Raw genomic sequence first — 27,434 nt, forward strand, 5'->3', positions numbered from 1 at the left:
GATCTTACATTTTAGCTGGAATCTAAAGTGAATTTATAAGGGCACCTGGGTGGCTCAGTCGGTTGAGCGTCTGACTTCGGCTCAGGTCATTATCTCACGGTCCGTAGGTTCGAGCCCCGTGTCGGGCTCTGTGCTGACAGCTCAGAGCCTGGAGCCTGTTTCAGATTCTGTGTCTCCCTCTCTCTCTGACCTGTTCATGCTCTCTCTCTGTCTCAAAAATAAATAAATGTTAAAAAAAAATTAAAAAAAAAATAAAGTGAATTTATAGGTCTTAATGTTCTTTAAAAACAATCTTTGTTATCCACTTTGATAAACTGCATAAGCTCATAGTTTGGAAGGAAAGAAGATATACAAGATTTTGTCACAAAAATAGGCTCTTTAGGAAAAAAAAATGTATAATACTCCAAAATCAGGACCATGCATATAAAATTTTGTAGAACTGGAAGTCTTAGTAATTATTTCTGTACTTATAAGATTATAGAAAAGTGAGCAACAAATAAATGAGTCAGCAACAAATTTTTTATATTTTAGTTATTCAAATCTGAACAAGTTATTTAGCACTCATAGGCACCATCTAAAGAGCCAAAGTTTAATGAAAATTGAAATTGTTTGGAAAAGCCAGCATTATAGAAATGTAATGGAAATGTAGGAAATGTAACCTTACGGAAATGCCAGCAATTATTGTACAAGGAAATCAATTCTTAATCGACAATAGCTTCAAACTTTCGATCTATAAAGTTGTCTCTTCTTTCCCTAGTAATAGAAAGCAGTCACTCTATAAATTTCTGAGATATGATAAATTTCATTTTTTTGAGGATTTAATTTTTAAAAATATATTCAGTAAAAATGCATATCTTTTCATTTCTTTCAGCCTAGGTCCTTTCCACAAACAGAGCTGGAGACAAAAGCTTGTAAACAGATAGTTTATTTTAAGAAATTATTCCAAAGAAGAGGAGTGGGAAACTGGGAAAACAAGGGAAAGAATAAATTTAATACCTAAGGTAAATTATTGAGGAGTTTTACTACTGCAGTGAGTAGCTGGGGGTCAATTCCTCTAAGAAGCCTTATAGAATACACTTCAGAACTGTCTACCTGAGACACAGAATCAGGAACATTTATCCACTAGTCCCCATCTAAGAACTGGTCAAGGACTGCACCACTGCATGTTCATTCCTCCCACTTCCAAGTCTGGTATGCATCAGAATGGCTAACAGGCATCTCAAATATTGGCGCCAGAGAAGCATGGGACCAAAGAAAGGTATGTGATACAGATGAATGAGATGTCAGGTTACATCACAATGACTGGAGGAAACTGGTGGGCCACAAGAATGTGAGGTGGAGCACAAAATATGTATGAATCTCACCTCCCGTTTTGTTAGGTTATTAAAACTAATAAGGACATGATCTTAGATGTAAATTAAAAAGTAAAAATATAAGTAAATGAGGACTTATAAGAAAATATACTTCACAATTACTTCTGTTGGGATTGCTGCCTATAGTGAAATTCAAATATGGGGTAACATTAGAAAAGTTGTATTCTTCAAATAACTGTGTGCATGCACTCTAGAGTATAAACATCACTGTATGTTTGTTTGCTTGTTTTTATTTTTAGAGAGAGAGAGAGCAGGAGCGCTAGGCGGGGGAGTAGAGCAGAGGGAGAGGGAATCTTAATTAAGTAAGCTCCACACTCAGCGCAGATCCCGATGCGGGGGTGTGTATCCCATGACCCTGGGACTATGACCTGAGTCGAAATCAAGAGTTGGACCCTCAGGTCACCCAGGTGCACCAATCACCCAGGTGCCACATGTATGATTTTTAATATACAAGATAATCATCTCTAGTCTCTCTTGTTATTTATTTATATTTCCTCCTTTGCTTTGTAGTAGGGATAAACTTCAATGTAATTCTTACTTGTAATCTTTGTTTTCTTTTTTTAATTGCAATTGTCTAAGGACTTCAAAAGGTGAAGGGTTTTTGGCAACCCAAATTTTATTAACTATTCAGATAAAGATATTCCATTTATTTCGAAAAAAAAGTAACCAAACTTTGGAAGAATCATTTACAAAATGTGCAATACTGTTGTAGGACATTTATATTGATTTATGGGGCAGTGAAATAAGTTCAGGACATTTCTAAAAGTTTGATTGATGCAGAGAAGGAAAAAGAAAAACATGTACTGCCACAGTGAGGTTTTTCTCTTTCATTTTGTTTTACATTTGATTCCACATAGGTTTCGTCACACACACACACACACACACACACACACACACACACACACACACAAATTTAGTTCAGTATTTCTGGGTAAATTCTGAACTTAGTATGAACTAAGTAATTCTGAACTCTTAGTATGAACTAAGGATTTTATTTCCACTCAAGCACTCCTTCAAGTTTCAAGTCTATAGAAGAAGCTATTTGAAACATGTAAGAGATCGAAATGTTTCCTGCCCAGCTCTACTAGAAAATAAGCTTCATCTGACAAGAATGCCAGGAAACCTCAGCTGAGAGACTAGTAGTGACCAGTGAAAATATTTTTAATATATTTGTTATAAATAAATACATTTACATAGATTTGATAAATATATTTATATATTCACACAAATATATTAATAATAAATATATTTAAATAATAAATAATACAGCTAGGTATCTGGATGGAAGCCTCATATGCAAACGCTGCATTTTCCAACAAAGTAGAAAAAACTAACAACTAAAATGGGAGGAGAAGGAAGGAAGAAAGAAGAGTAGTAATCTCATTGACTGCCCTATAGGAAGCAACTAAAAGTCAAAATCAGTCCAATCTGGCAAAGTGAGCAGGAATGCCTAAGAAAAAAGTAAGAGATAATTAAGTACTAGTATACAGGGAACAATTTGAAGAAATACACAAATGTTCCTAAATGCCAAAGTAAAGACAAAATTAAAAAAAAAATTTGTTGATACCATTTGTTGCAATACCCTATTCAAACTTGTCCTTGTGGGTTTATATATTTTTTAATTCTTACTTTCATTTATTAATATATTTATTCCTTTACCACAGTTTTAGTGGGATCTGAGGAGAAAATGGAGATAAATATACATGTTCAATATTACATGACTAATCAAAGTAAGTTCAAAATCACTTTTCAAGCCCTGAGATTGGACTTCCTGCTGTAGATAGATAGCTGGGTCAAGTCTACAATGGAAGCCCAAAGAGATTTCCTGAAAAGATTACTGGCTAGTACATTGTGGAGCTAGGATCTGAATGCTTGTCTGAATCCAAAGCTTTCTGTTTTTTCTAAGAAGATTTTTTATTTTGTTTATTTGAGAGAGCGAGAGAGAGAGAGACCACATGACCTGAGCTGAAATCAAGAGTCAGATGCTCAACGAACTGTGCTACCCAGGTCTACTCTTAACAATCCTATATATAGCATTGCTTTCATAACACAGGAAAAATCGCAAGATTCTGTGCAACAGTATGTTTCTGTTGGGGGAGGAAATGGGACCTGGATTTAAAGCTATATAAATTCTGCAGTGTTACCACCACAAAATTTCTCCAACAATTTGTGGTAGTCAGCACTGGAGTGTGGGAATGGAGTGGAATGTCCTGTCTCTGTTCTCTTAATAAGAATGATTTAATTTTGTAGCCAAAAGAGGAACATAAACTTTCATGTATATTATGACTCCAATTCTTTGGGCTTTTTTTGTTGCTGTCTTTTTAATTTGTTTAACATTCATACCAATAATTTATTGGTATGATGCCTGGCAGGGAAGGGACTGGAAATAAATTTATCAATGAGTTATTTTAGTGATACAGTACTTATTGCTGGGTGATGGAATTATTGGTTTTGTTCCTGATAGATTTCTGCATTTTTGAATTACCTACTGTATTTATTATTTTCTGTTTATAAAATGTTGTAGCTGAAAAAAGTGAGAGTAAACATTAAAAGTATTTGAAAGAACTTAATAATAATCCTGATAATGTTGCACTGGTAGTAGGACACTCAGACCACGAATTTAACCACAACTAAAACTTTGTAAACGTCTCCCTCTCTCTAATTGTGTAAGATTAATTCCTATGGTCTGTTCCTCCAATCCACGGCTGGTGAAATTGAAAGTTGGTGCCACCTACTGGAAACAATTGGCTATACTTATCTTTAAAATCTTAAGTTTATTTTAAAAGACTTATAGGCATAACAGATCTTTATTTTACCAGAAGGGACAGGCAATGGGGCAGTGCAGCATCCAAGCCCCAGACCAGACATGCAGCATCCACATGCAGGAACAGCTACACAGGCTGGGGCAGAGCCAGAAGTGGACGCCCTTTACCCCTGTACTGCCACGTCCCAAAACTTATCCTGGAGGGAGATCTGGTCATAGTGCCGATTTATTCAACTCCATTTATGATGATTATGAAACAGAAAAATACTCAGGTTAGGTTAAACGAAGAATAATACATTGTATATCTCTATGTTGAGATTACTGCAAAAATTTAACACTTCTAGATATAAAAAGAGGAAGGGATCATGCGAAGGTAACAAACTTTTTTTTTTTTTTACGAGGGTGAGAAAATTTTGAGCCCAAAGTTTTGGGATCACTAGAAACATTGCATAGCTTTTACTTCTACTTAACACTGATATTACTATTCTAAGACTGTCAGTATACCTGCTATCAAGTGTTTGCTTTTATTTCTATACCCCAAGTTTGGGAAATATACAAGTTGTAACTAGTATCTTTAGCTTGTGCCTGTTAGTATCACGCTTTTTTTTTTTTTTTTTTTTTTTTTTTTTTTTTTTTTATAATGCACTCGATGAAATCAGCTTCGGGATAGAAGAATTAAGTACGGGCACACTGATCAAATGGAGGCTCACATGAAATAGCAACGATTTTATCCCCTGGGTCTTAGAGCAATAGTGACCACTTCTAGCACTGTATCGGATCAGTACTTTCGGTATTCTGATTTTAGACGCTTTGTATTTTCAAAGTGATTTGACCTCAGTTACCACAATTGCTCCCGATGCCTGCGCTTCTCCAGTGCTCCAGAGACCGGGACAACGGACACACAATCACCCAGGGAGAATGGTCCACCAGTCCTCTCGTCGTTTGCCAAGCGTCCACGTTCTAGGCAGAGGACTCGGAAATACTGCAGGGTTCTGCCCCTACTCTGCAGCAGATAGGGGGCGAACGTTAACAATGCCGTGATTGTATCAATCCCAAAAGCAAGGAGCCTGCGGTGCTGGGGCAAACCCGCTGGGCGGCGGCTTGGCTGCACGACAAAGCCGCAGCCAGAGACGAAATCTGGGGCGAGCACGTCAGCCCCTCGGATGGCATCGCTTTCTGCCTTTAGGGTCTCTCCTCCTCAAACATCCGGACGCCAGCTCCCCGCCCCGCCGCCACCCTGCGGAGTCCGACCCACGGCGTCCGGGCTGTTGCCCGGCCTCCCGCCGCTCCCTCCGCCTCCATCTTCTCTGCGCGCCTGCGCGACCGGAAAATTCGCGAAGGTTCCTGAAGCGGAACCGGCCGTTTCCGGAAGCCGGCAGCCGCCCCAGCCGTCAGACCGGTCGTTGCGCCAGTGGGGTTGTAAGCGCATCCTCTTGCTCGTGTCTGTGTTTGAATCCGACCCGTAACGGTGGGGAAAGAAAATGGCCCTGCTGTGCTACAACCGGGGCTGCGGTCAGCGCTTCGACCCCGAGACCAACTCCGACGGTAAGAGGAACGCGCCGCCGGCCTTCCCTCCCGTGTCCACCTCACCCGGGGGGACGCCCTTGGCCCAAGGGCGACCCCGGGGTCCGCCCGCGAGCCGTTGCCGCGCTGCCCCCGTCCGGGTCCCTTCGGGCCGCCCTCTTAGCCCTACTGCCTGTGCGCGGGGCCGCTCGGCGACGGCATCCGACCCTCTCCCTGCAGCCACGCGGACCCACGGACCCACGTTCCCGGCACCCACGTGTCTCCCGGTGGTCCGCTCGCTCGCGGATTCGCGTGCAGTTTGGAACATCTTTATCCCCCCGCCCCCACCCCCACCCGTGTCTTTGGGGAAGCCAAAGTTAACCCGGTGCTACAGAGCTCGCTTAGCGGTTGGCGTGTGTGTGTGCGTGCCAGAGATGGGTGGGAGGGTTGGGTTGTGGGCGAGTTATTTTATTTAGTTCAGCTCACCGTATTAGTATATTTTTCCGGAGTTTATTTCTGCCAAGTGTTGGCATAAAGTGGTTGTTCCTAGGTGTACAGTTAAGGATGTAAAGTGAAAGTTAGTGGCTGGACTAGGTGAACAGCCCATGAATTTGAATTTTGAGTGGCGATTGGGATAAAGTGAGTTGGTTTCTTGACTATTGTGGGAAGTGACACCACTTTGTCAAATTGAACTAGCGGTAATTGCATGCTTTCTGTACCCCAGATGTTGGTCTGTCATTTATATCATCATCTCATTTAATCTTCAGGACACCCCTGTGAAGTATGTATTATTAGACCTATTTAATAGAGAAACCGGGTTCAACATGGTAGCAGCATGGTTCCTGCATTATGAAGGGAATTAAAATCGAGGCCTTTGACACTCTTTTCCACCTCTGAGATGTCTGAAGCACTTACTTGGTGCACACGTGAATTGGTGACATATTTTAAAATAAAACTCTTGGCAGGATTCTATGGATGAAGTTAGAATCTAGTCTTTCAGTCTTGGTGTAATACTCATGTTACTGTCATGACAATTTCATGATTTTTTTAAAAAAATGTGTAACGTTTGATTTTTTGAGAGCACGTGAGCGGACAAGGTGCAGACAGGCAGACAAGAATCCAAAGCAGGCTCCAGGCTCTAGGCTCTGAGCTGTCAGCATAGAGCTCTACGCGGGGCTCGAAGCCACGAATGAACGATCATGACTTGAACCTAAGTTGGATGCTCAACCGACTGAGCCACCCAGGAGCCCCAGCGTTTTTATGATATTAATATGTTACTCAAAGAGAAAATTGTGAGATTTCAGTGGATGACAAAATCGAGGAAAAAGAGGTTTTAAAATCAGTTGCTGTTGGCAGCATGCATAAAAAGTAAATTATCTTAGTATCTACACATTCTACTTTAATATTAAATGAAGAGGAAAGACTGATACTTTGTTGAGTGCGACTATAATGTTCCCAAATAAGTATATATATTTATAGAATGTTATATACGAGCCTGAAATTAAGGGGGAGATAAAGCCATTTTTTGGAAGTCACATTTTGTGTGTGTGTGTGTGTGTGTGTGTGTGTGTGTGTGTAATGGTATAATGCCTAAAAAGGAGATGGGAGTGGAGGGGAGTGGGAAAATCAGAGTAGACACTCAAGCATTGTGTGGTCACCAGTACTAAATTCATCAGGAAGCGCCAATAAGGTTGCTGAAAATTTAGCTGCTTTAGCAAAATGGGGCTTAGAGACCAAGTAAGTTGCTTGATTTGAGTGGAAAGTTAAGAAAATGGAGATAGGAAGTAGAAGATAAGAGCTAATAAATAGCAAACTGTGGAGTTGATTAGGAGAAAGTTTTATAGAATGGGAGAGGTTTGACCTTTGTACTGACAAAAATAAAAAGCCTTCTAAGCTGGTACAAGGCTTTAGTTTGAAACACAAGCTAACTTAATGTTTAAAGGAGGCACAGTGTCTTTCACATATTAAACACTTACTCTGTACAAAGCACCACTTCACAGTTTTTTTACTTAAGCCATGTATGTAAACTGAACTGGCTGCTAAAGGGCAGAACCAGAATTTGAGCATTGGTCAGACCCAAGACCCAATACTTTCATTTCCTTAACTCTGAACTGCTACTATGTTGTTTTTTACCCATGAAATTTAACTTTGAGCAAAACTGGTAAACCTGATAAAGGCTAGAGAGGCCAATGACCATCTGCTTGTTAATTTACATTTGAAAGCAGTGATTTTCAAATTGTGTTCCTACTAGGTGTATGGTTAAGACCTGACTCACACCTGCTACCATTCTGCCCAAACTGACCATTATTATGATTAATGCCTCTTAATGTGTTATACGGTATGCATTTTATGCCTCCATCTATATGTTTGGTATTTGAAAATACTCTGTTCTCTCTTTGCTTCTGTTCGTAACTTCATATCCCTCTGCTTATTCATTTCTACTTTGAATCTCCTTTTTCAGCCCTTAATTCCACTACTACCCGTAATTAATAAACTATATTGGCTATTACTGTAGGGGGTAGGAGGATTTCTGTAAGTACCAGGAATTAATCACTTTAAGGCAACACCAGGAATCAGAGGCTGTGGGCAATTGAAAGCTAAGCAGACAAGGAAAGGTGGGGGCAAAGTAGCCTTATAAGAAAATTGCACAGGTGTGGAGCTGACCTGTTTTTTTCTAAACTCATGGTTGTGTCTAGTCAGGAAATAATTGTTTATTATTATTATCTGACTTTTTAATGTAATACAGTATATTGCCATATATAGTAAGCCCATTTTCATGAAAGAGTTAGTAGAAATTGATGGTGTAATGGGGAGGGGAGGGAAATACAGAATAACAGTCAGTGACAACCCTGAAAATAGACTGTAGAACTTAAAACTTTTTTAAATGAAGTTTGTATCTAGATATTGACACCTGTCTAGGAAAGTTAAATTAGCAATCAGATATTGCTTCAGTTTTTAAAATTTTGAACTTGTCCTTCCAAAATATCTTTTTAGAGAATCTCTTCAGTCTTTATGGATCAGTGCACATAAGCACACTTAAGTTTGATAGTGTTTTTGTAAATAGAATTGGAAGAGGACTGTCAAAATCTTGGAGCTTGAAGTTTTGGTATTAAACAAATTTAACTACAAAGATTAAAGGAATAGAATACAGTTTGTTATAGTTGCACTAGTCTGTAGTGCAACTTTTTATCTATAACTATCATACTCTTGAAATAGAATTTTAACTATTACTGTTTAAAAAAAAATTGTTTAACGTTTATTTATTTTTGAGAAACTGAGGGAGACCGAGCATGAGCCAGAGAGGGACAGAAAGAGAGACACTCACACACAGAATCTGAAGCAAGCTCCGGGCTCCCACCTGTCAGCACAGAGCCTGGTGGATCTCAAACCCAGGAACTGTGTGTGTGACCTGAGCTGAAGTTTGATGCTTAACCGACTGAGCCACCACCCAGGCGCCCTGAACTGTTACTGTTTTAATACAATATTATAGTAAGCACTGTGTGCCATGCATCTAACTTGAGCATTTTGTGAATTTTTAAGGAAAAGTAATGTATTACCTGCATTTGGAAAAATGATTAAAATGTTAACACCTGAAGAAAATAATGATTCTTCTTCATTATAAAGTTATTTTTTTTCCTTTCTTTCTTTGTTTTTGACCAGATGCTTGCACATACCACCCAGGTGTTCCAGTCTTCCATGATGCCTTAAAGGTAAGAACTTGGTATATTTCAGTGTCTTCATATTTGTATATTAAATTTTGAGGTGTAATACTAACTATTTTCTCATCTTTTTTCCTCAGCTCAGCTTGTGACTTTTTGCTTTCTTAATGACCATTTTGGGGTGCTTTAAGCAAGTCTAAAGGCAGAGACAGTAGGTGGTGGTCTTAAAGTCTTTCCCAAGTATAAAATTAGGTTCTTTTCATCCCAGCTCTCATTTTCTATACCCTTCATTTCTTCACTTTTCAATTTTGAGGGGAAGTGAAAGCAGTTGTACTGAATCTTAGTTTCTCAGTCTGTTGGGCAGCTGCTGTCTAATAAAGAGCAGCTCTGAATTTGAGGGAAGATTCTTAGCAGTAAAGGGTGCCAGTTGCAAGACAGACAGCTATCAACTGTTTTCCACCTGTACTTTCTTGATGTTCTGGAGAATTAGATAATAGGATGTTGTTTGATCAGGTTTTTCTTGGTGGGTTTATTGATTTTTTAAAATTTATGTTAACATGGTACATTTATCTCCATAGATAACGTGTATCTCAAAAGAAAATGTTGCAGTGTGGCTGCCGTGGTTTTAGGTGTTGGTGTACTTTTGTTTTTAGGAACATAAACAGTCTTACGTGTTTAAATATTGTTGATGCCTTTTGAATTTTTTGAAGCTTATTTATTTGGAGGGTAGAGAGAGCGAGTAGAGCGAGAACACAAGTGGGGGAGGGGCAGGCAGAGCATCCCAAGCAGGCTCCGCACTCCCAGTGCAGAGCCGGACGTGGCTCCAGCCCAGGAACTGTGAGATCATGACCTGAGCCTAAGTCAAGACTCCCACGCTTGACTGACTGAGCCACCCACGCGCCTGAATTTCTAATTATACCTTCCAGGGAGTAGGTGGACACTTTTGGTATTTAACTGTTAGATAGCCGAGTGTAAATAAATATGTAGCAAGTTTATGTCACTCTGGTTAGTTCTAAGAGAGGAAAACAGAATAGGGCAAGTTGAGACCTGAGTCTTCCTTCTTACGTCTTTTTGGCCTCTTTGAAACTCTTTGGGGATGGAAACTGTGCTTCTGTGGAAATACTTTTGCAGAGGAGTGGGGGTATTTTATATGTTTACTGGACTGCCGTTTATTCTGTGTTACTTTTTCTTACTGTATGTTTTTCTCTTTCTTCTGCTATATTTTTCTATTTCCTAACTATAGACCTACTTCACTTCTGTTTTGGGCTTCCTATTTTCTCTCATTTAGTTCATTCGTTTGTGTCCTTAAATGTCATCTTTGTGCCAATGGCTTCTACAAAATATTTCCATTTATGTGTGTCATTTGCTCCTGCAAACCAGTTTTTAAAGTGAACTCTTATTCCAGAAATAGCCTCTCAACTTTGCTGTTCTTTTTTTTACTACCCAGCTGTTAATCTCCCTGTTGAATTAATCTTAATGATCTCACTTTGAAGTAATTTTGTTTCTCTCCTTCTCAATCCTACTGTTCATAAGAGCTCTATAAACATTTCTTGAAGACCTGAAATCCAAAGACTATTGGATTTCACAGCACAAATACATAAACCAGTGTAATGTCTACTGTTGCCGGTTTATTGGCAAATAAGAAGTTAGAAAGAACATTTTAATATTCAAATTAGAAGTGGCATAGACAAAGAAAAGAGACAATTTGTCTTAAGAAACAACCTTATACTTACATACTTAAATTTACCCTTCATTTTTTTTTTACTGGGGACTGTGATAGATCCCAGATTGATATTTGGGAACAGCTTGTCTATTTCATGTATGTATCCTGGTCTCCCCAGAATATCTGCTGTAAGTCTTTGTGCAAGACAATAAAGCTTTTTGTCGTGTAGAATGACTTTTCTGAAGACTATATTATCAATAGTAATTAAATTCTATATTTCAGCATTATAGTAGGTTTTCATCTATATTTCAATTCAGAGTAAAAGATAATTTCAAAATAAAGGAAAATTTGAATTATAGCATATTTAACATTTTCTTTAAAATAATTTTGGGGGTGCCTGGGTGGCTCAGTCAGTTAAGCATCCATCCCTTGATTTTGGCTCTGGTCAAGATCTGTTTGTGGGATCGAGGCCCATGCGTGCAGCCTGCAGCACAGAAGCTACTTGGGATATTCTGTGTCTGTCTGTCTCCTCCTCTGCCCCTCCTCTGCTCGCACATGTGTGCTCACTCTCTTTCTCTCAAATAAATAAACTTTAAAAAAAAAAAATCTTGTAAGTGCATAGTGTGGAAAAAATCACTACCAAATTCTTCATACATTATCTTGAGAAAAGCAGTGAGGCCCAAATGGGTATGTGCAAATCCTAGCCCTTAGTATAATTTGAAACATCCCACGTTTTGAAACTGCTGCATTTTTATTTTCTTATTCTCTGTACTACTTTGGAATTACGGATGACAGCTTAAAGCCATTTTTTGGTAAGCCACTTAGTATTTTGTTTAGAAATCACACACGGCATTAGAATTTCTGTGTATTTATGCTTGTCACTGAAAAGATCATTTAACCTTCAAAGACCTAACAATTCTTAGGCTGCTATGCTAATCAATCTGTGGTGTTCTGAAAATAGACTGCTTATTGTTGGGAAACAGCTAGTGAGTTCTTTAGAAGCTGAATTGTGATAATCATCTCTAACTTACCAGATTTTTAAAGTAAAGCACCTCACTTACTCTCCAGATCCTTTAAAATATATGATGTTTTTAGAAATTATAAAGTGTTTCTGTTCTAAAATTCAGTTACTAGTCTTGAAACCAGAAGCAGTTTTTGTTTCCCTATTTTAAGGTGTTTCCTTTTGTGATCATTCAAAACACAAATCACCTCTAACATTGGTTAATTAGGGTTTTTTTTAAATCAAAGACTAAAAATCGTTTCACTTGATTAGATAAATCATGTATAACACTTTACAACTGTGAAATCTATCTATGTGCCAGTCACTGTGAGATTCAAGGAGATAAGTACAAGTAGACCCTTTTAGTGGGTTGTGGTTCTGTGCAAATTCAATTTTAAGTTTTTTTTCTCATGTTTCATAGGGTTGGTCTTGCTGTAAGAGAAGAACAACTGATTTTTCTGATTTTTTAAGCATTGCAGTAAGTATTCATTTTTTTCCTAGATTATCTCCTGAGAACGTACATACAATGTGAAGCTCCACATTTGAAGAGTCTGATTTTTGGACACCTATTGAGTAGTCTGTTAACTTGCAGATAAAATCTTTCTTTTAAAGTGGAACTCACCTCCCTTGATAGCCTTTAAAATAAGGAATTCGTCTGTTTCAGAAATAAAAGTTTCAAGATACTAATTACCCACATGTCAATTTAGGTTTGTCCTTGGTGTTAGTGGTCTTTAAAGTACCTTAATATAGAAGTGGTAGGTAACAATTTAAGGCATTTTTAGTGAGGAACAATATATTATTATCAAATCTAACATGCACCAAGATGTGCCATTTATTTTGTATGCCCTTAAGAAAGAAAACAAAAGCTGTTAATGAAATGACATGCCATTGAAGTTCTGTATGATTTTTAAGGATGTTACAATGCATGTATGACTCCATGGAATGTCAAAAAGGTCACTAGCATTTGTTGACAATTTACCACATGCCAGACTTGACAAATACTCTATTGTTTTACTTAATCCTCTCAAAAAATATCTTAAGTGGCATAATCTCCATTTTACTAGTGAGGAAACTGAGGTTTAAAAAGATTAACTTGCTCAAGGTTGCATGGGTAGTAAGTAGAAAAACAAGTTTATGCTATGTATATACTATAAATAGATAATCATGAAGCATAATTCAAAGGCTTCTTTTAAAATGCATTCAGATGTACATTAACAACTCAGGCAACAATAGACGTTGGTGAGGATGTGGAGAAAGAGGATTGCTTTCGCATTGTTGGTGGGAATGCAAGCTGGTGCAGCCACTCTGGAAAACAGTATGGAGGTTCCTCAAAAAATTAAAAATAGAGCTACCCTACGACCCAGCAATTGCACTACTAGGCATTTATCCAAGGGATACAGGTGTGCTGTTTCAAAGGGACACATGCACCCCCATGTTTATAGCAGCACTATCATCAATGGCCAAAGTATGGAAAGAGCCCAAATGTCCATCGACGGATGAATGGATAAAGATGATGTGGTATATATATACAATGGAGTATTACTCAGCAATCAAAAAGAATGAAATCTTGCCATTTGCAACTACATGGATGGAACTGGAGGGTATGATGCTAAGTGAAATTAGAGAAAGACAAAAATCATATGACTTCACTCATATGAGGACTTTAAGAGATGAAACAGATGAACATACGGGAAGGGAAACAAAAATAATATAAAAACAGGGAGGGGGACAAAAGAGAAGAGAGTCCTAAATATGGAGAACAAACTGAGGGTTACGGGAGGGGTAGTGAGAGGGGGGATGGGCTAAATGGATAAGGGGCACTAAGGAATCTACTTCTGAAATCATTGTTGCACTTTATGCTAACTTATTTGGATGTAAATTAAAAAAAAATAAATAAAGCAATTAAAAAATAAAATAAAAAAACAAGTTAATAAAAAATGCATTCAGATGTAATAATTGCAAATTTGGAGTTCTAGTTTTAGTTTCTTAAAATAAGTCTGTGTAATGAAAGTGGAGAAAGCATACAAGAGATTTTATTAATAAAGAATTGAAAACTAATTTGTCAGGGCATATGAAACCCATGATAAGCTAACTCTCATCTGTCACTAACAGGGCTGTACGAAAGGTAGGCATAATAGTGAGAAACCACCTGAGCCAGTCAAACCTGAAGTCAAGACTACTGAGAAGAAAGAACTTTCTGAATTGAAGCCTAAGTTTCAGGAGCACATCATTCAAGCCCCTAAACCAGTAGAAGCAATAAAAAGGCCAAGGTAAACTTTATACAGTTGTAATTTTTGTCACAATTAAATAATAGCGTTTGATGTCCATCAACTGATGAATGGATAAAGAAATTGTGGTTTATATACACAATGGAATACTACGTGGCAATGAGAAAAAATGAAATACGGCCTTTTGTAGCAACGTGGATGGAACTGGAGAGTGTGATGCTAAGTGAAGTAAGCCATACAGAGAAAGACAGATACCATATGGTTTCACTCTTATGTGGATCCTGAGAAACGTAACAGAAACCCATGGCGGGGGGGGGGGGGGGGGGGGGGGGGGAGGTTAGAGTGGGAGAGAGCCAAAGCATAAGAGACTGTTAAAAACTGAGAACAAACTGAGGGTTGATGGGGAGTGGGAGGGAGGGCAGGGTGGGTGATGGGTATTGAGGAGGACACCTTTTGGGATGAGCACTGGGTGTTGTACGGAAACCAATTTGACAGTAAATTTCATATATTAAAAAAATAATAATAATAATAATAGCATTTGATCCTGGTATTTTATGATTTTATATAATATCATTTATAGCTCTTGTGTAGATCTGTTTGATGCTCCCTTAAGTATACTTTTCATTTTTATTCCCCTTTACCTTGAGGACATGTACACAGTAAATTTCCATCGCATATGTGTTCACTGTGTCGTCATAATTTTGTCCAGAGCAGAAGAGCCACACATCTTTCTTGTGACTTAACATGGCCTTTTCACTGTAGTATGGAGAAATTCTATAAAGAAATTGTTGTCTGGGAATCACTTTGGGTTGAAAAAGAACCTAGAGGCCTTCCTATCCATTCTTGTGCTGTTTTCTTGAAGAGCATCTAGGACATTCTTGACAGAAGGATATTTAGTTTCCTTTCAAATAATTCTAGAAAGAGGAATTTACTTTTATTATTGTAAAGCATTCCATTTTGTTATTGTGTATTCTTTCTTAATATTGAGCCAAATCCTGTCTCTTTAATTTGTCCATGCTTTGTTGCTTAGAGCAAGCCTAGTCACTCCTATTTTCAGATGCCTGAAAACTGATAATATTATTACTTACAAACTTTTTATTTATTTGATTTAGATGCAGATCTGTTAAAGTACTTTTAAAATACCTCTTGCTCGTTTTGCAGATTACACAAGTCCTTCGTAGTCACCTCGTCAGCTAAACTCAGTTGTACACGCTCACACACGTGTGTTGGCTAGTGCTGTTACAGCAGGCCTTCTTAATGTTGCACTTGAGTGTTGTTTTAGAACCAAAATATGAGACTCAAAAAACATGATTCTGTGGCCTCAAATATGGCTCCAGTTGATATTTTTTAATTTTTTTTTTTTTTTTTTTTTTTTTTTTTTTTTTTAACGTTTATTTATTTTTGAGACAGAGAGAGCATGAATGGGGGAGGGGCAGAGAGAGAGGGAGACACAGAATCGGAAGCAGGCTCCAGGCTCTGAGCCATCAGCCCAGAGCCCGACGCGGGGCTCGAACTCACGGACCGCGAGATCGTGACCCGGGCTGAAGTCAGACGCTCAACCGACTGAGCCACCCAGGCGCCCCTCCAGTTGATATTTTTATTCACACCATGGATTTAATGTTTTTCATATTTTTTTTTTCCTGATCTTACATTTAATTTAGGTAAATTTATGTAGAAATTTATAGCATATTGAATAATACTGGACCAAGATAAGACTGAGAGACTTTGTGACAATTATTCATTTAACCAAACTACTTAGAATTATTATTATTCCATCTTCACCTTATTCATAATCATGAGAGAGTTTATCAAATGCCTGGCTGACTGATTTGCCAGTTGAAAAAAATTATGAGAAAAAGACAATTTTGGCATGACTCATTCTTAAGTATCACAGTAGTGTCTACTGTAATTGACAGTATGAGTTAATATTTTCTTTAAATAATGGACTACTAATTTACTTAAGTAAGAGAAATTAAGTATTTTGTCCTAAATTCATTTGGTGATATTGTAGAAATTATGAGAATACAGGATTTTACATACTTTGGTAATACTTCTACATCTTACTTATAATAGTTGTTTTCAATAAGGATGTGGAATGCATAACCTAGCATTTCTATTTTTGTTGTTTTTGTAAATATTCTTAATACTTATTGAATGGCCTTAAATTGTACATACAACACTTAATCGTTATGAAGGGGCACTGTATTGATTTTTAATCCTACTAGAATTGTATATGAACATATAGATGTATATACCAGTGTCCACACTAAGTGAATTATCTCCACTGGTAGGAATATGGATTCACTTAGTACATATTTATTGCCTGTTAGGCTTATGCCCAACATTTTGCTTAGGTGTGGCATGTAAAAGTACTTCATGATCCCTTCTTGGCAAACTTGGAATCCTAGTCTTTATTTCCTTCCCATTAGGGATACTGATTAATAATTTACTGTGTTGGCAATAGCATGATTATTTGAGACTTAATATTTTAATATCAACTTTCCTGTTAAAATTTAGAAGTGTAGGTACACTATGGCAGTTATTTGTAAAATAGTATTTAATGTGAAAACCCTGATTCATGAGGCATTTGGCTTCTTTTTATAAATAGGCTCTTAGTGTATTTATTTTTAGTAAAAAAAAACAAAAAAAAAATGTTTTGGTACATCACTAATGGTAATAAAGTTTAAAAATTCTCCAGCCCAGATGAACCAATGACAAACTTGGAATTAAAAATATCTGCCTCCCTAAAACAAGCACTTGATAAACTTAAACTGTCATCAGGGAATGAAGAAAATAAAAAAGGTAAGATTTTATTTTATAATTTTTTTTTCTGTACAATTAACCAGTTATCTAAAAGATAAAAGAGACAGTGTAGTTCACTGAGTATAAATATGAAAGAAAAGGTAACATATTGTAGTAAAGAATTTATTTTGCTTTCTAAATACCAGTAATACCTCAGAATGAATTGGTTTATTCCATAATGTCTGTATTAAAATGAAAAATTTAATTAAAAATTTGTTTCTTCCATGATTCATCACTTTTTTAACAGTTAAATTTATTTTATAATTGTACATGTTTCATTGGGCATGATATAAAGTATATTCAATTTTTTCTGACCTACACTCCATACCACGGGGGAAAGTAGTACCTTTTTCATGATTTCCCTTTCACGAGGTCAAGATGTTGGATGTTGTATTGCAGTATAGGATAGAAGCGTGTCATGTATTATTTGGGGACATAGGCAAAGCGTAATCACAATAGTTGATTTCTTCTTAGTTTTTTAAATATAATTACCTGAAAGGTCACCTAGAAAATAACTTAAAATTGTCTTAAAATAAGTGTTTTTTAAATTTAGATTATTTTTTCAAATACTTATTTTATGAAAGAGGTTACTTAAGAATAACGCCAAAGTATCTATCTTAATGTTTCTAATTTGATTTTCTTTTCTTTGTTTTAGAAGAGGACAGTGATGAAATTAAGATTGGGACCTCATGTAAAAATGGAGGGTGTTCAAAGGTATATATTGTAAAATTTGTGTTGGGTCGTGAAAGAAAAATTTTAATTTTCAAAGAAGAGAGTGCAGTTTACTGATTGAACAAACTTTCGGGTGCCTGTTATGTGTTGGTCAGTGTGCTTGGGCTAGGGCTGTGAACACGAATAAGAGACTCTGTCTCTGACAAACACCATATCTGATAGACTCATGGGAATAAGTCATTCTGATGCAGTCAGCATTTACTGAGCACAGTAAATGTGTGCCAGACATTGTTTTAGGGGCTAGAAATACAGTATTAAGTGAAGCAAAAATTTCTCCTGTTGTGGAGGTTATACTGTAATTTAGGGAGAAGGGTAACATGTAGGTAATTAAATATGAATTTAGGTAGATATGAAGAAAATACAGTGGACAAGGCAAGTAAAGGTATTAAATAAGGCTATTAGGAAAATCCTTTTGGAAGTGACACTAACTCAGAAATCTAAATAATGTAGCAGGTGAGTTATATAAACCTTGAAATTGATATGGGAGCAGTATATGTAGAGCTTTTAAAGCTTGGCTGTTCAAGGAATTATGAGAAAGGTCAGTGGGACTTAGTGGTGTGAAAGGTAGGAGTAAGCGAGGTAGGCAAGATTATGGCAGTTATTTTAGGGCATAATGATGGGTTTGGGCTTTTTTCTTCTTTTCTTTTTAAGCATAATGGGAAGCCATTGTCTATTTTAAGGAGGAATTTTAAAAAGATCTCTTTGGCTGATACGTGGCAAATATATTGGCGTAATAGGGGAATTGGCAGAAGGAAAACCAGCTAGGATGCATTTATAGAAGACCAGGCAGTGGGAGTGGAGAGTATTTTTCAGAAGTAGTTAAATATGGGATGTACTCAAACATCCCAGTGAGAATTTTCCCCACCCCTCTATGTAAAATTATGTGCCCTCCAACATCTCCACTCTCACTGCCCTTTTGTCTCCAGGGCACTAATGACCTTATAACATGCTACTTTTTTTGCATATGTCTTTTACTTCTGATCTATCCCAGCTGACTTTCCCTTCCCTTCCCTTCTCCTCTCATGTAAGGTTTATGAGAAAAGAATTTTGTTGTTGTTCTTTGCTGTATCTTGAATGCTTAGAACAGTGCCTGCCTGGCTCATGACAAATCACGCAGAATGAATACTATTTCAAAGTATTAGCAGGAATTGCTAATGAGCTTTAAGTGAGGGGGACCTCGAGCTCCAGCAGCTAGGTGACTGGTGACACCATTAACCAAGAAGGAGAAAACATGATTAGGGGAGCAGGTTTGTAATTTTCCCTCATGTTAAGTTGGAGATCACCTTGCTTATTTAGGGATGGAAATGGAAATGTATTGACATATATGTAGGGTAGAAGTAGTAGATAAAAAAGAGTGAGTACTGGGGTGGGGGAGAGACAGTGGAAGTGGTAGGGTACTGCAGTAAGATGAGAGAGAAACATCTCAGTTGAATTTTGAAGAATGAGTGCCAGTCCTGTAAATGGACAAAAGGGAAAGTGTGTCTCAAGCAGAGGTGATGGCAGTTTCAGGAAACAATAAACAGTTAATAATCATGGTACAAAATTTGTTGGTGTGTTGAGGTTAAAAGAGAGACAGAGAGGCCAGAACTTTAAGGGCATTTACAGTTTTACCATGCCCACAAGTGAGATCTTACTGTAGGTTACAGAGGCCATTAAAGAAACTTTCGATCTTTTTCACTGAAAAAATAACATTAAAAAGTAAGTAAGTTTATAGCTTGAGGGATTTTCACAAAAGCGAGCCCCTCAGTATATCTTTTCCCAGCTATTATTTTCTCCCAAAAGTAACCACATCTTTCTATCAGTATAGTTTTGCCTATTTTTGAGCCTAATGTGAATAGAATTACAGACGAGGTGCTCTTGTGCCTGTCTTCCTTTGCTTCATGAAATGTATGTTAGACTTCTCTTTGTTGGCATATAGCTGTGGTTTGTTCATTTTCATTGTTTTAAAATACGCTGTCGTGTGAATGTGCCGTTCAGCTTACCCTTTCTTTTGTCCTTTACATTTTTTGACTAATGTTGCTATGAACATTTTTGTGCCTGACTTTGGAACATGTGTGTACATTTCTATTAGGTATATGACTAGAAAAGGAATTCCCTGATCATAGGGTATGCATATGTTCAGTTTTGACAGATATTTCCTCATAGTTTTCCAAGATAGTTGTATTTCCATACCTGCCGCAGTATATGAAGCTGATTGCATTTGTTCTACATCTTAGGAACGCTTTTTAATATCAGTCTTGTATTTTAGCTATTCTGGTTAGTGTGTAGTGTTCCCATTGTGATTTTAATTTGCACTTTCCCGATAATGATGTTGAGTTCCTTTTTGTTTGTTAATTGGTCACTTGGATATCCTCTTTTGTGAAATGTCTGAAATCTTATACCTATTTTTCTTTCTGTTAGTTGGCTTCATCTTACTGATGTTAGGAATTCTTTTTTATTTTTCATTCAGAAGTACTTTGTTGAAGAGGGACACTATACATTTTCATGATCTTAATAATGGCTTTTGATAAAAAATCTTTTTAATTTTAATGAAATCCAATTTGTCCATTATTTTTGACTAGCACTTTTTGCGTTGTTTTTAAGAAATCTACTTACTTTAAAGCCGTGAATATTTCCTCATATGTAGAGGCGCATTTAAATGTACAAACCACTTGGAACTGATAACTGTGCAAGGTATAAGGTAGATGACTGTAGATAAGAGAGTGATTCATGTTTTAATTAGATAGTAAATGAATTAGAACCTGTTAGTGTAGTCTCATTGTCTAAGATCTGCTGGTGATCATGAGGAAGGTTAGCAAATTAAACTGATAGGTATTTTCAAGCTAAATTGATAGGATTTTGTGATAGAAAACATGGATGGAAGGAGAGGTTTTTGGTTTTTTTGTTTTTTGTTTTTTGGGTTTTTTTTTTTTTGCTGCTTTGGGAGACTGGATATGGTGCCATGAAATAAGGTGGGAAGAAGAGTAGGAGTTGGGAGTAGCGGGGAGGAAAAGAAGGGGCAATAGTGGTAAGTTCAGAATCTAACATACTGTTTTATGTGCTTATGGAATATCTTTAGGAGATGTGCATTTTGTCAACCCAGTACTTTGGATTTACAAAAAGTAAATATACAGAATTTTATTTTCTGTACTTGTAGGTAGTTGCTATAAATACCAACGTAGAAAATATACTACTGGCTGCATCTGTGTTTTATTAACATAACTTTTTGTGAATTCATCTGTAGGGCCTTCACCTACAGCAGCAGTGGGGCCCGGATCTTCCAGACAAACCCTGGATATATTTATAGGTCTGCAGCTCATTTTACCCTTCCTAGGGATAAGAAATCAGCAAAACTCCTAGACCTTCCAGAATTGCTTATTAAGTCGTAATGTCCACACAGAGTTTCCTATACACATAAATCATGCCTTAACTATATTTCTGTTGGGAATACTAATTCCTTGGTTTCAGTATTGTTCTATAAACTTAAATACCTGAATATGCTTGAATGTGACCTCATACCTGAAAGTCTGAGAGCATCTTAATGTATCCCATTGCCTACTTTTTATTTGCCTTTTTCACAGGGAACTAAAACTTAACTATAGCCAAAAAGGAATTATTTTCCATTCCTTATTGGAATGGCCTGGGGTGAATTTATGAATGTTCTAGGTAATTGTTATTTCTTGAGCATTTTCATAGTCCTTAGAGGTCACCAATACTACAAATGTTTATGAAACATAACGTTGAGATACGAAGCTAATTTCTTCTTCTTTTTTCTCTTTTAGACATATCAAGGTCTGCAGAGTCTAGATGAAGTCTGTGTATATCATTCTGGAGTACCTATTTTTCATGAAGGGTAACTTAATACATGACTAATTAAAACTTTATGGTAGAGGTTAGAAAAGTTAATATGCCTGTAAGCATTATTTGCCGTGCAGCATTATCAGGTTTTTTATTTACATTGTCAACATCTTTAGAGTCACCTAGAATGTGGATTTTGTCTTTTTACACATAAAAAAACTGAAACAATATTACAGTAAGTGGCCATTGTGATCCAAACCTCATGTTTTTCCTTATTTCCTTACTTTTCAGTGGGATACTCTATTTGGGCTGAATAGTGTTTAGTTTGAAGAACTGTTCTGTGCACTACAGGACTCTGAGAATTTTGGCTGTGTGCCACAAAGACACCGGCATTGTGGCATCCAAGAAACCTCACACTTTCCATAGTCCTCAATTGAGAGCTAGCTCCCCTTCTGTATTATGCTGAAGTTTATAGACATGCAGTACTGTGTTAAAGTCTTCCACTCTTTTTCCATATTCTGCAAGACTCAAACCCAAAGCTTTACTGTAATTTTTATCTTTCTAGTCTCAAGTAAATAATAGTGGGTATCACCTACTTTAGGACTGACCATCACAGGTTGTGTAAATGTTAGTTTTTAGTTTGTTTGCATATTTTCACTTTCCTGGTTTATTAAAATGGGATTTAAAATCTTTGGTTATACCACTTTTTGGTAGCTCCATGAGGAAACTGGAATGTGAACAATTAGTGAAAAGCAGGTTTGGAATTTTCTGGTGGTTTTAAGCATCTTTAGTCAGGACCTCCAAAATTGCTACAATAAATGGCATTCTGGTTTTAAAATGATTTTCTTCTGATAGTTTTAACTGTTTAGTACCTTAAACACTTTGTTAGAATACTAAACTTGCACATTTACTTATCTTTTAAATTCACACTGTCGCTGTACTACTTCTAGACTTAAGTAGCTGTAAGATTTTATTTCTGAAGTTTTTCTATGATAATTTAAAGGATGAAATACTGGAGCTGTTGTAGAAGAAAAACTTCAGATTTCAATACATTCTTAGCCCAGGAGGGCTGTACAACAGGGAAACACGTGTGGACTAAGAAGGATGCTGTAAGTAGCCTTTTCAAAATAACACATTGGGGTGTATTCATCTGAGTCATTTTAAAAAGATTAAAAATTACTCTGTCTTCAGATGTAAAAGAAAGTTTTTCTGTCTCATACAGTAAAGATTTCATATTCCTGAAAATTAAAGTTAATCTGAGTCAAGCGCCCAGAGCACCGCCCTTTGATCAAAGTAGCCATTATGTACAATGACACAAGCGTGCCAGTTTTTGTGAAATTTTAAAGCCTGCCAAAATTGAAGAATGTGTTTCTGTAATTCCATAGCCTGCTCCCACTTTTTGCTTTTCAAAAATCACTTTTGAGTTCATTTGAGTTACTGATCACTTAGACTTCTGATTCCCTTTTGGCCACTTAAAACTTCATTCAGCTATTTACAATGCAAAAACACTCCATCTAGTGGCCAAAGAGGAGGATGGCAAACTTGTTGGAATTGTCTTGAATGCCTCTGCTTGCTACAAGGTAATTTATCACAACAACAAAAAAAGCATTAGTTCCTACTTCCCTAGATAGCTTTATTAAAAGATTTAGGTTGTGCAAATTAAGTGTCTAAATCCCATTAAATTATAAGCAAGCAAACAATTTATTGCTCAGTAAGTATGTGTTGGCTGCTGTAATGTATTTTATAATGTATTAAATTAGTTTTATATGTTGTATTGGCACTAACAACCCCACTAACACAATCAGCCTTTTCATTATATGTGTCCTTTAACTTACAAAAAAATTGTAAATTTTCACATTGTTTTAGGGATTTATTCATTCTCCATTTGAATATTCTGTAGTTTCTGATTTTTTTTTTTTTTTTGGTAGTTTCTGATTTTTAATAACATATGCTTTGGAAGTGTAAATATATCCTTCAGGTTATAATGATTCGTCTGCCACAAAACTTCCAGGGATATTTTATTAGCAGAAAGACTTAGTAAAGTCTCTCTGTACTTTCCCCAAGGACCTAAATTTTAAAAGTTTTAGCTTGAAAACATAAAATGTTTTCTGTTATACGTAGAAGTTTTCATAATATAACCCTTGATGAAATAATGTTTTTGTTATTTTTTCATGCATACAGTTATCAAGTATTAAGTTGGTATAAGCTCTAGCTTAGGGCACAAAATGTAAGTGCTATAAGTACTTTAAATTCAGTTAGCATAATTGTACCAAAACGTAAATACTACTTTTTCGACAGTAGTGTCTCACGGTTTCCTGCATTATGTGGCTATGTTGCTCTCATTTATAAAACAAATTACAATTTGTCTCTTTTTAAAATAGTCATTGATAAAGCACAGTGTTCTACTGGTAGGTAATAGTTACTTCCATAATAATAACCAAAACATTACTTTCACAAATCCCCACTTTTTTCTGCATGTTATTATGGGAGGAAAATAATTATTTGAAACAAGTAGCGGATAGTTGTAAGTAGTCAATTAGTTCCACTTGTAGAAATTGGAAATTCTAATTTGTAGTCAGATTCCAATTTATAGAAAATAAATGGAAGGCTTTTATGCATGAGGTTAAGATGTCTGGATTATTTCATTAAGCAAATGGTTTATTTTAGTCTTTGGAGAACGTTTTTATGACTGCTTAGTGGATTTCAGAAATGTTAAACTTGGATAAAGTTTAGTAGGAATTCTTAAGTTGTCTTTTTCAATGTATGTTAATGCTATGGTTCCAAAAGAAAAAAAAAAAAAAAAGGAAGAATAAGCATGTTCTCCAGCTGTAAAACTGTAAAGATTCTTTGTATTGTGATAGATTTTATTGTTTAAGCTTTTGGGTGAGAACTTTAGAAGTTGCTTGCCCTTAAAAACACTAAGGGCTCAGTTGCACATAGTTATTTTTTCTCAGTTGTTTGGTCAGATTCCTCATTTTTAGAGGTCGTATGACACATAATAAATTCATAAGGTTTTTCTTATATTACAGGGGAAAAAAGTCGTTCCATGTAGACATGACTGGCATCAGACTGGAGGTGAAGTCACCATTTCAGTATATGCTAAAAATTCACTTCCAGAACTTAGCCAAGTAGTAGCAAATAGTACATTGGTAAGTATATGAAATAATTTTGAGTAAAAATTGTCTCATATATTACTCTTTATTTTCATGTATTATAAAATCCATTATATATATTGTTGATTTTAAAACTTTTTAAATCTTTTCCATTTGAAAAAATAGTTTGAAATTACTGTCAGAAACTATTTTAAATGAAAATTTCTGCGTAAAAGAATTAGTTCTGAAACATTCTGAAAGTACTGTAGTACTTCAAGATTTATCATATAGTACCTAGTTTTCAATATGAAACTTTAAGTTAATTTTTCTTTTCTGTGAATGGTTTCCTCAAATTAAAGAAAAAAATAACAATATTGGCAGTTTCTTAAATACCTTAACTGATTTATATCAAGGGGCACCTGGGTGGCTCAGTCGGTTAAGCATCCGACTTCGGCTCAGGTCATGATCTTGCGGTTTGTGAGTTTGATCCCCATGTCAGGCTCCATGCTAACAGCTCAGAGCCTGGAACCTGCTTCAGATTCTGTGTCTCCCCCCTCTCTCTGCCCCTTCCATGTTCATGCTCTGTCTCTATCTTCAATAATAAATAAACATTAAAAAAATTTTTTTAAAGTGATTTATATCAGTATGTTACTTTTATAATCATTGCTTTAAATCCTATTCCTTCAACTTGGATTTGATCAGTTATTTAACTTTATTATTTTTCAGTTAAATGTGCATATTGTATTTGAAGGAGAGAAAGAATTTCATCAAAATGTGAAATTATGGGGTGTAAGTATTAAGGAATCCAGATTTTTTTTTTAATACTTTAAAATACCCATTGGTGCAGTAAAAAGGCAGTACTTTGGAAATCGTTGGTGTAAAGTAGGTGTATAACTTACCATTCATTCTTACTAAAAAGTTTGAATCTAAGTATATAAATGCCCTTAGAAGCTTGGAGTTTTGATTGTTAACATAGACAGGACCACTGCTTTCCTCTAAGACTTAAAAAGAACACATCCAGTAAAGAAGATATGGTATATATACATATATATACCATGGAGTATTACTGGGCAATCAAAAGGAATGAAATCTTGCCATTTGCAGCTACGTGTATGGAACTAGAAGGTATTATGCTAAGTGAAATTAGTCAGAGAAAGACAAATATCATATGACTTCACTCATATGAGGACTTTAAGATACAAAACAGATGAACATAAGGGAAGGGAAGCAAAAATAATATAAAAACAAGGAAGGGGACAAAACATAAGAGACTCTTAAATACGGGAGAACAAACAGAGTTATTGGAGGGGTTGCGGGGGGGGTGGGGGCGAGGGATGGGCTAAATGGGTAAGGGGCACTAAGGAATCTACTCCTGAAATCATTGTTGCACTATATGCTAACTAACTTGGATGTAAATTTAAAAAAATAAATTAAAAAAACAAAACATCCAGGCTTACCACAGCTATCTCTGCTCTGTCTCAGGTGATTGATGTAACACGAAGTTATGTAACTATGACTGCAACAAAGATTGAGATCACCATGAGAAAAGCTGAGCCTATGCAGTGGGCAAGCCTTGAACTGCCTGCAACCAAAAAGCAGGAAGAACAAAAAGAAGATTCAACAGAATGAGTTGACGGGGGAAAAAATGATTGCCTATTTCAGAATTCTTAGTATGTGGTAAAATGTTGGCTTGCTGCTGTAATCTTTGTTGTTGCTGTCGTTGTCGTCATTGTTGTTGAGTCTGGCATTTCAGGGTCAACGGTAGGTTCTTAAAAGCCAAAGTCAGGTTATCATTTTGTGCCTCCCATCTTTTTGAGTTACCTAAGGTTGATTATTCGTTTCTCCTCACTTGATAGAACTGTAGTTGTGTCCTGTACTTGAAAAGCTAGAAAACAGCACAGTTTCAGTATTTCTTGGTATGATATTATGTTTAGCAGACAAGTGTAACGGAACATTTGTTTGGTTCACATCTGTTCCTATTATCCCATAATTAGTAAAGCCAAGATGGAATATCCGATTTTTAATTAGTTTTTTCCATGAGTTTGTGTTCCTATAATACTTGAAAATCTTTAAGGAAGACATGAAGCTCTGCATTGCCTTCTCGGGAAGGTTACTTGTTTTAGAAGGATTAATTCTGAGGTAGTGTAGTTTTACTAGTTAAAGAGGGCATATATACATTGATTAACAAATTGGAATTTGTTTGTAACTAATTAAAACATCATATCAGTACCTTTATTACTTGCCAAGTGCTATGATATAAATGTATCAGAAACATTATAAATAAGAGTAGAGAGGTATCAGTTTGGTTAAAATTTGCTGTTAAGACCAAGCAATAATGTTAACCATCTCTTCTCTGATTTTTTTTTATAAGGTCTTCGTATGGTGTTATGACTAAATTGTACTTGATTTGTAGCCTACACCCTCTTAAAATCTTTAATTAGTTACATGTAAAGAGAAATATATCTATAATTTTCCACCTCTGATGGAAAACTGTATCTATAAAACTGTAGACTTAAAGGCTTATGGAAATACATTAGAGTACCAAAAAACTAAATATTTAAGCTTTGCTTTATGAGAAATACCTATTACATGTTAAGTAAAGTAGCTTAATTCTTTTGGAGTTTTTTTAGGCTTTCATAAACAGCTTGACAATTCTAGGTGATACGATGTTGATTATATATTATACTTCATTAGATACAGGTATCACAGACTTAGATTGTTTATGCCAATTGAACCCATTAAAGGATAATTTACTTTTTGAGGCAGTGCAGAGTTCACCAAGAAAACTAAAATTAAGAAATGTTATGAAGGCCAGAACTTTGGCACAGTTTAAGCATTTTG

General features: G+C 36.2%; 1 protein-coding gene and 1 long non-coding RNA gene across 3 annotated transcripts in view; one reads left to right on the top strand and one right to left on the bottom strand.

Moving 5' to 3' along the window:
• Positions 1-5,480, bottom strand: part of LOC122199577 — a 54,038-nt gene extending 48,558 nt beyond the window's left edge. The window contains exons 1-2 of one of the 2 annotated variants that reach the window (XR_006193570.1): positions 4,980-5,480; positions 4,297-4,371 (exon numbers count right to left, since the gene is read on the bottom strand). This is a non-coding gene — a long non-coding RNA (uncharacterized LOC122199577). Of the gene's footprint in view, positions 1-4,296 lie in introns of both variants that reach the window. The other variant, XR_006193569.1, reaches the window with a different exon arrangement.
• Positions 5,481-5,502: 22 nt separating this feature from the next.
• On the top strand, positions 5,503-26,295 carry CHORDC1 (cysteine and histidine rich domain containing 1). Its single transcript, XM_042904734.1, has 11 exons — positions 5,503-5,682; positions 9,301-9,350; positions 12,384-12,440; positions 14,075-14,232; positions 16,889-16,992; positions 17,648-17,706; positions 21,486-21,556; positions 22,505-22,610; positions 24,531-24,650; positions 25,320-25,382; positions 26,076-26,295. The coding sequence occupies exons 1-11, from the start codon at positions 5,619-5,621 to the stop codon at positions 26,220-26,222; spliced, it is 999 nt and encodes a 332-aa protein (XP_042760668.1). The 5' UTR covers positions 5,503-5,618; the 3' UTR covers positions 26,223-26,295.
• Positions 26,296-27,434: the final 1,139 nt, after the last annotated feature.

This window comes from Panthera leo, chromosome D1, assembly GCF_018350215.1.
Source record: "Panthera leo isolate Ple1 chromosome D1, P.leo_Ple1_pat1.1, whole genome shotgun sequence".
NCBI classification, from domain to species: Eukaryota; Metazoa; Chordata; class Mammalia; order Carnivora; family Felidae; genus Panthera; species Panthera leo.

Coding starts and splice junctions, on each gene's coding strand:
- CHORDC1 (XM_042904734.1), top strand. CDS start 5,619: ATGGCCCTGCTGTGCTACAACCGGGGCTGCGGTCAGCGCTTCGACCCC. Junction 9,351..12,383: donor TCTTCCATGATGCCTTAAAG/GTAAGAACTTGG, acceptor CATGTTTCATAG/GGTTGGTCTTGCTGTAAGAG. Junction 17,707..21,485: donor AAAATGGAGGGTGTTCAAAG/GTATATATTGTA, acceptor TTTCTCTTTTAG/ACATATCAAGGTCTGCAGAG.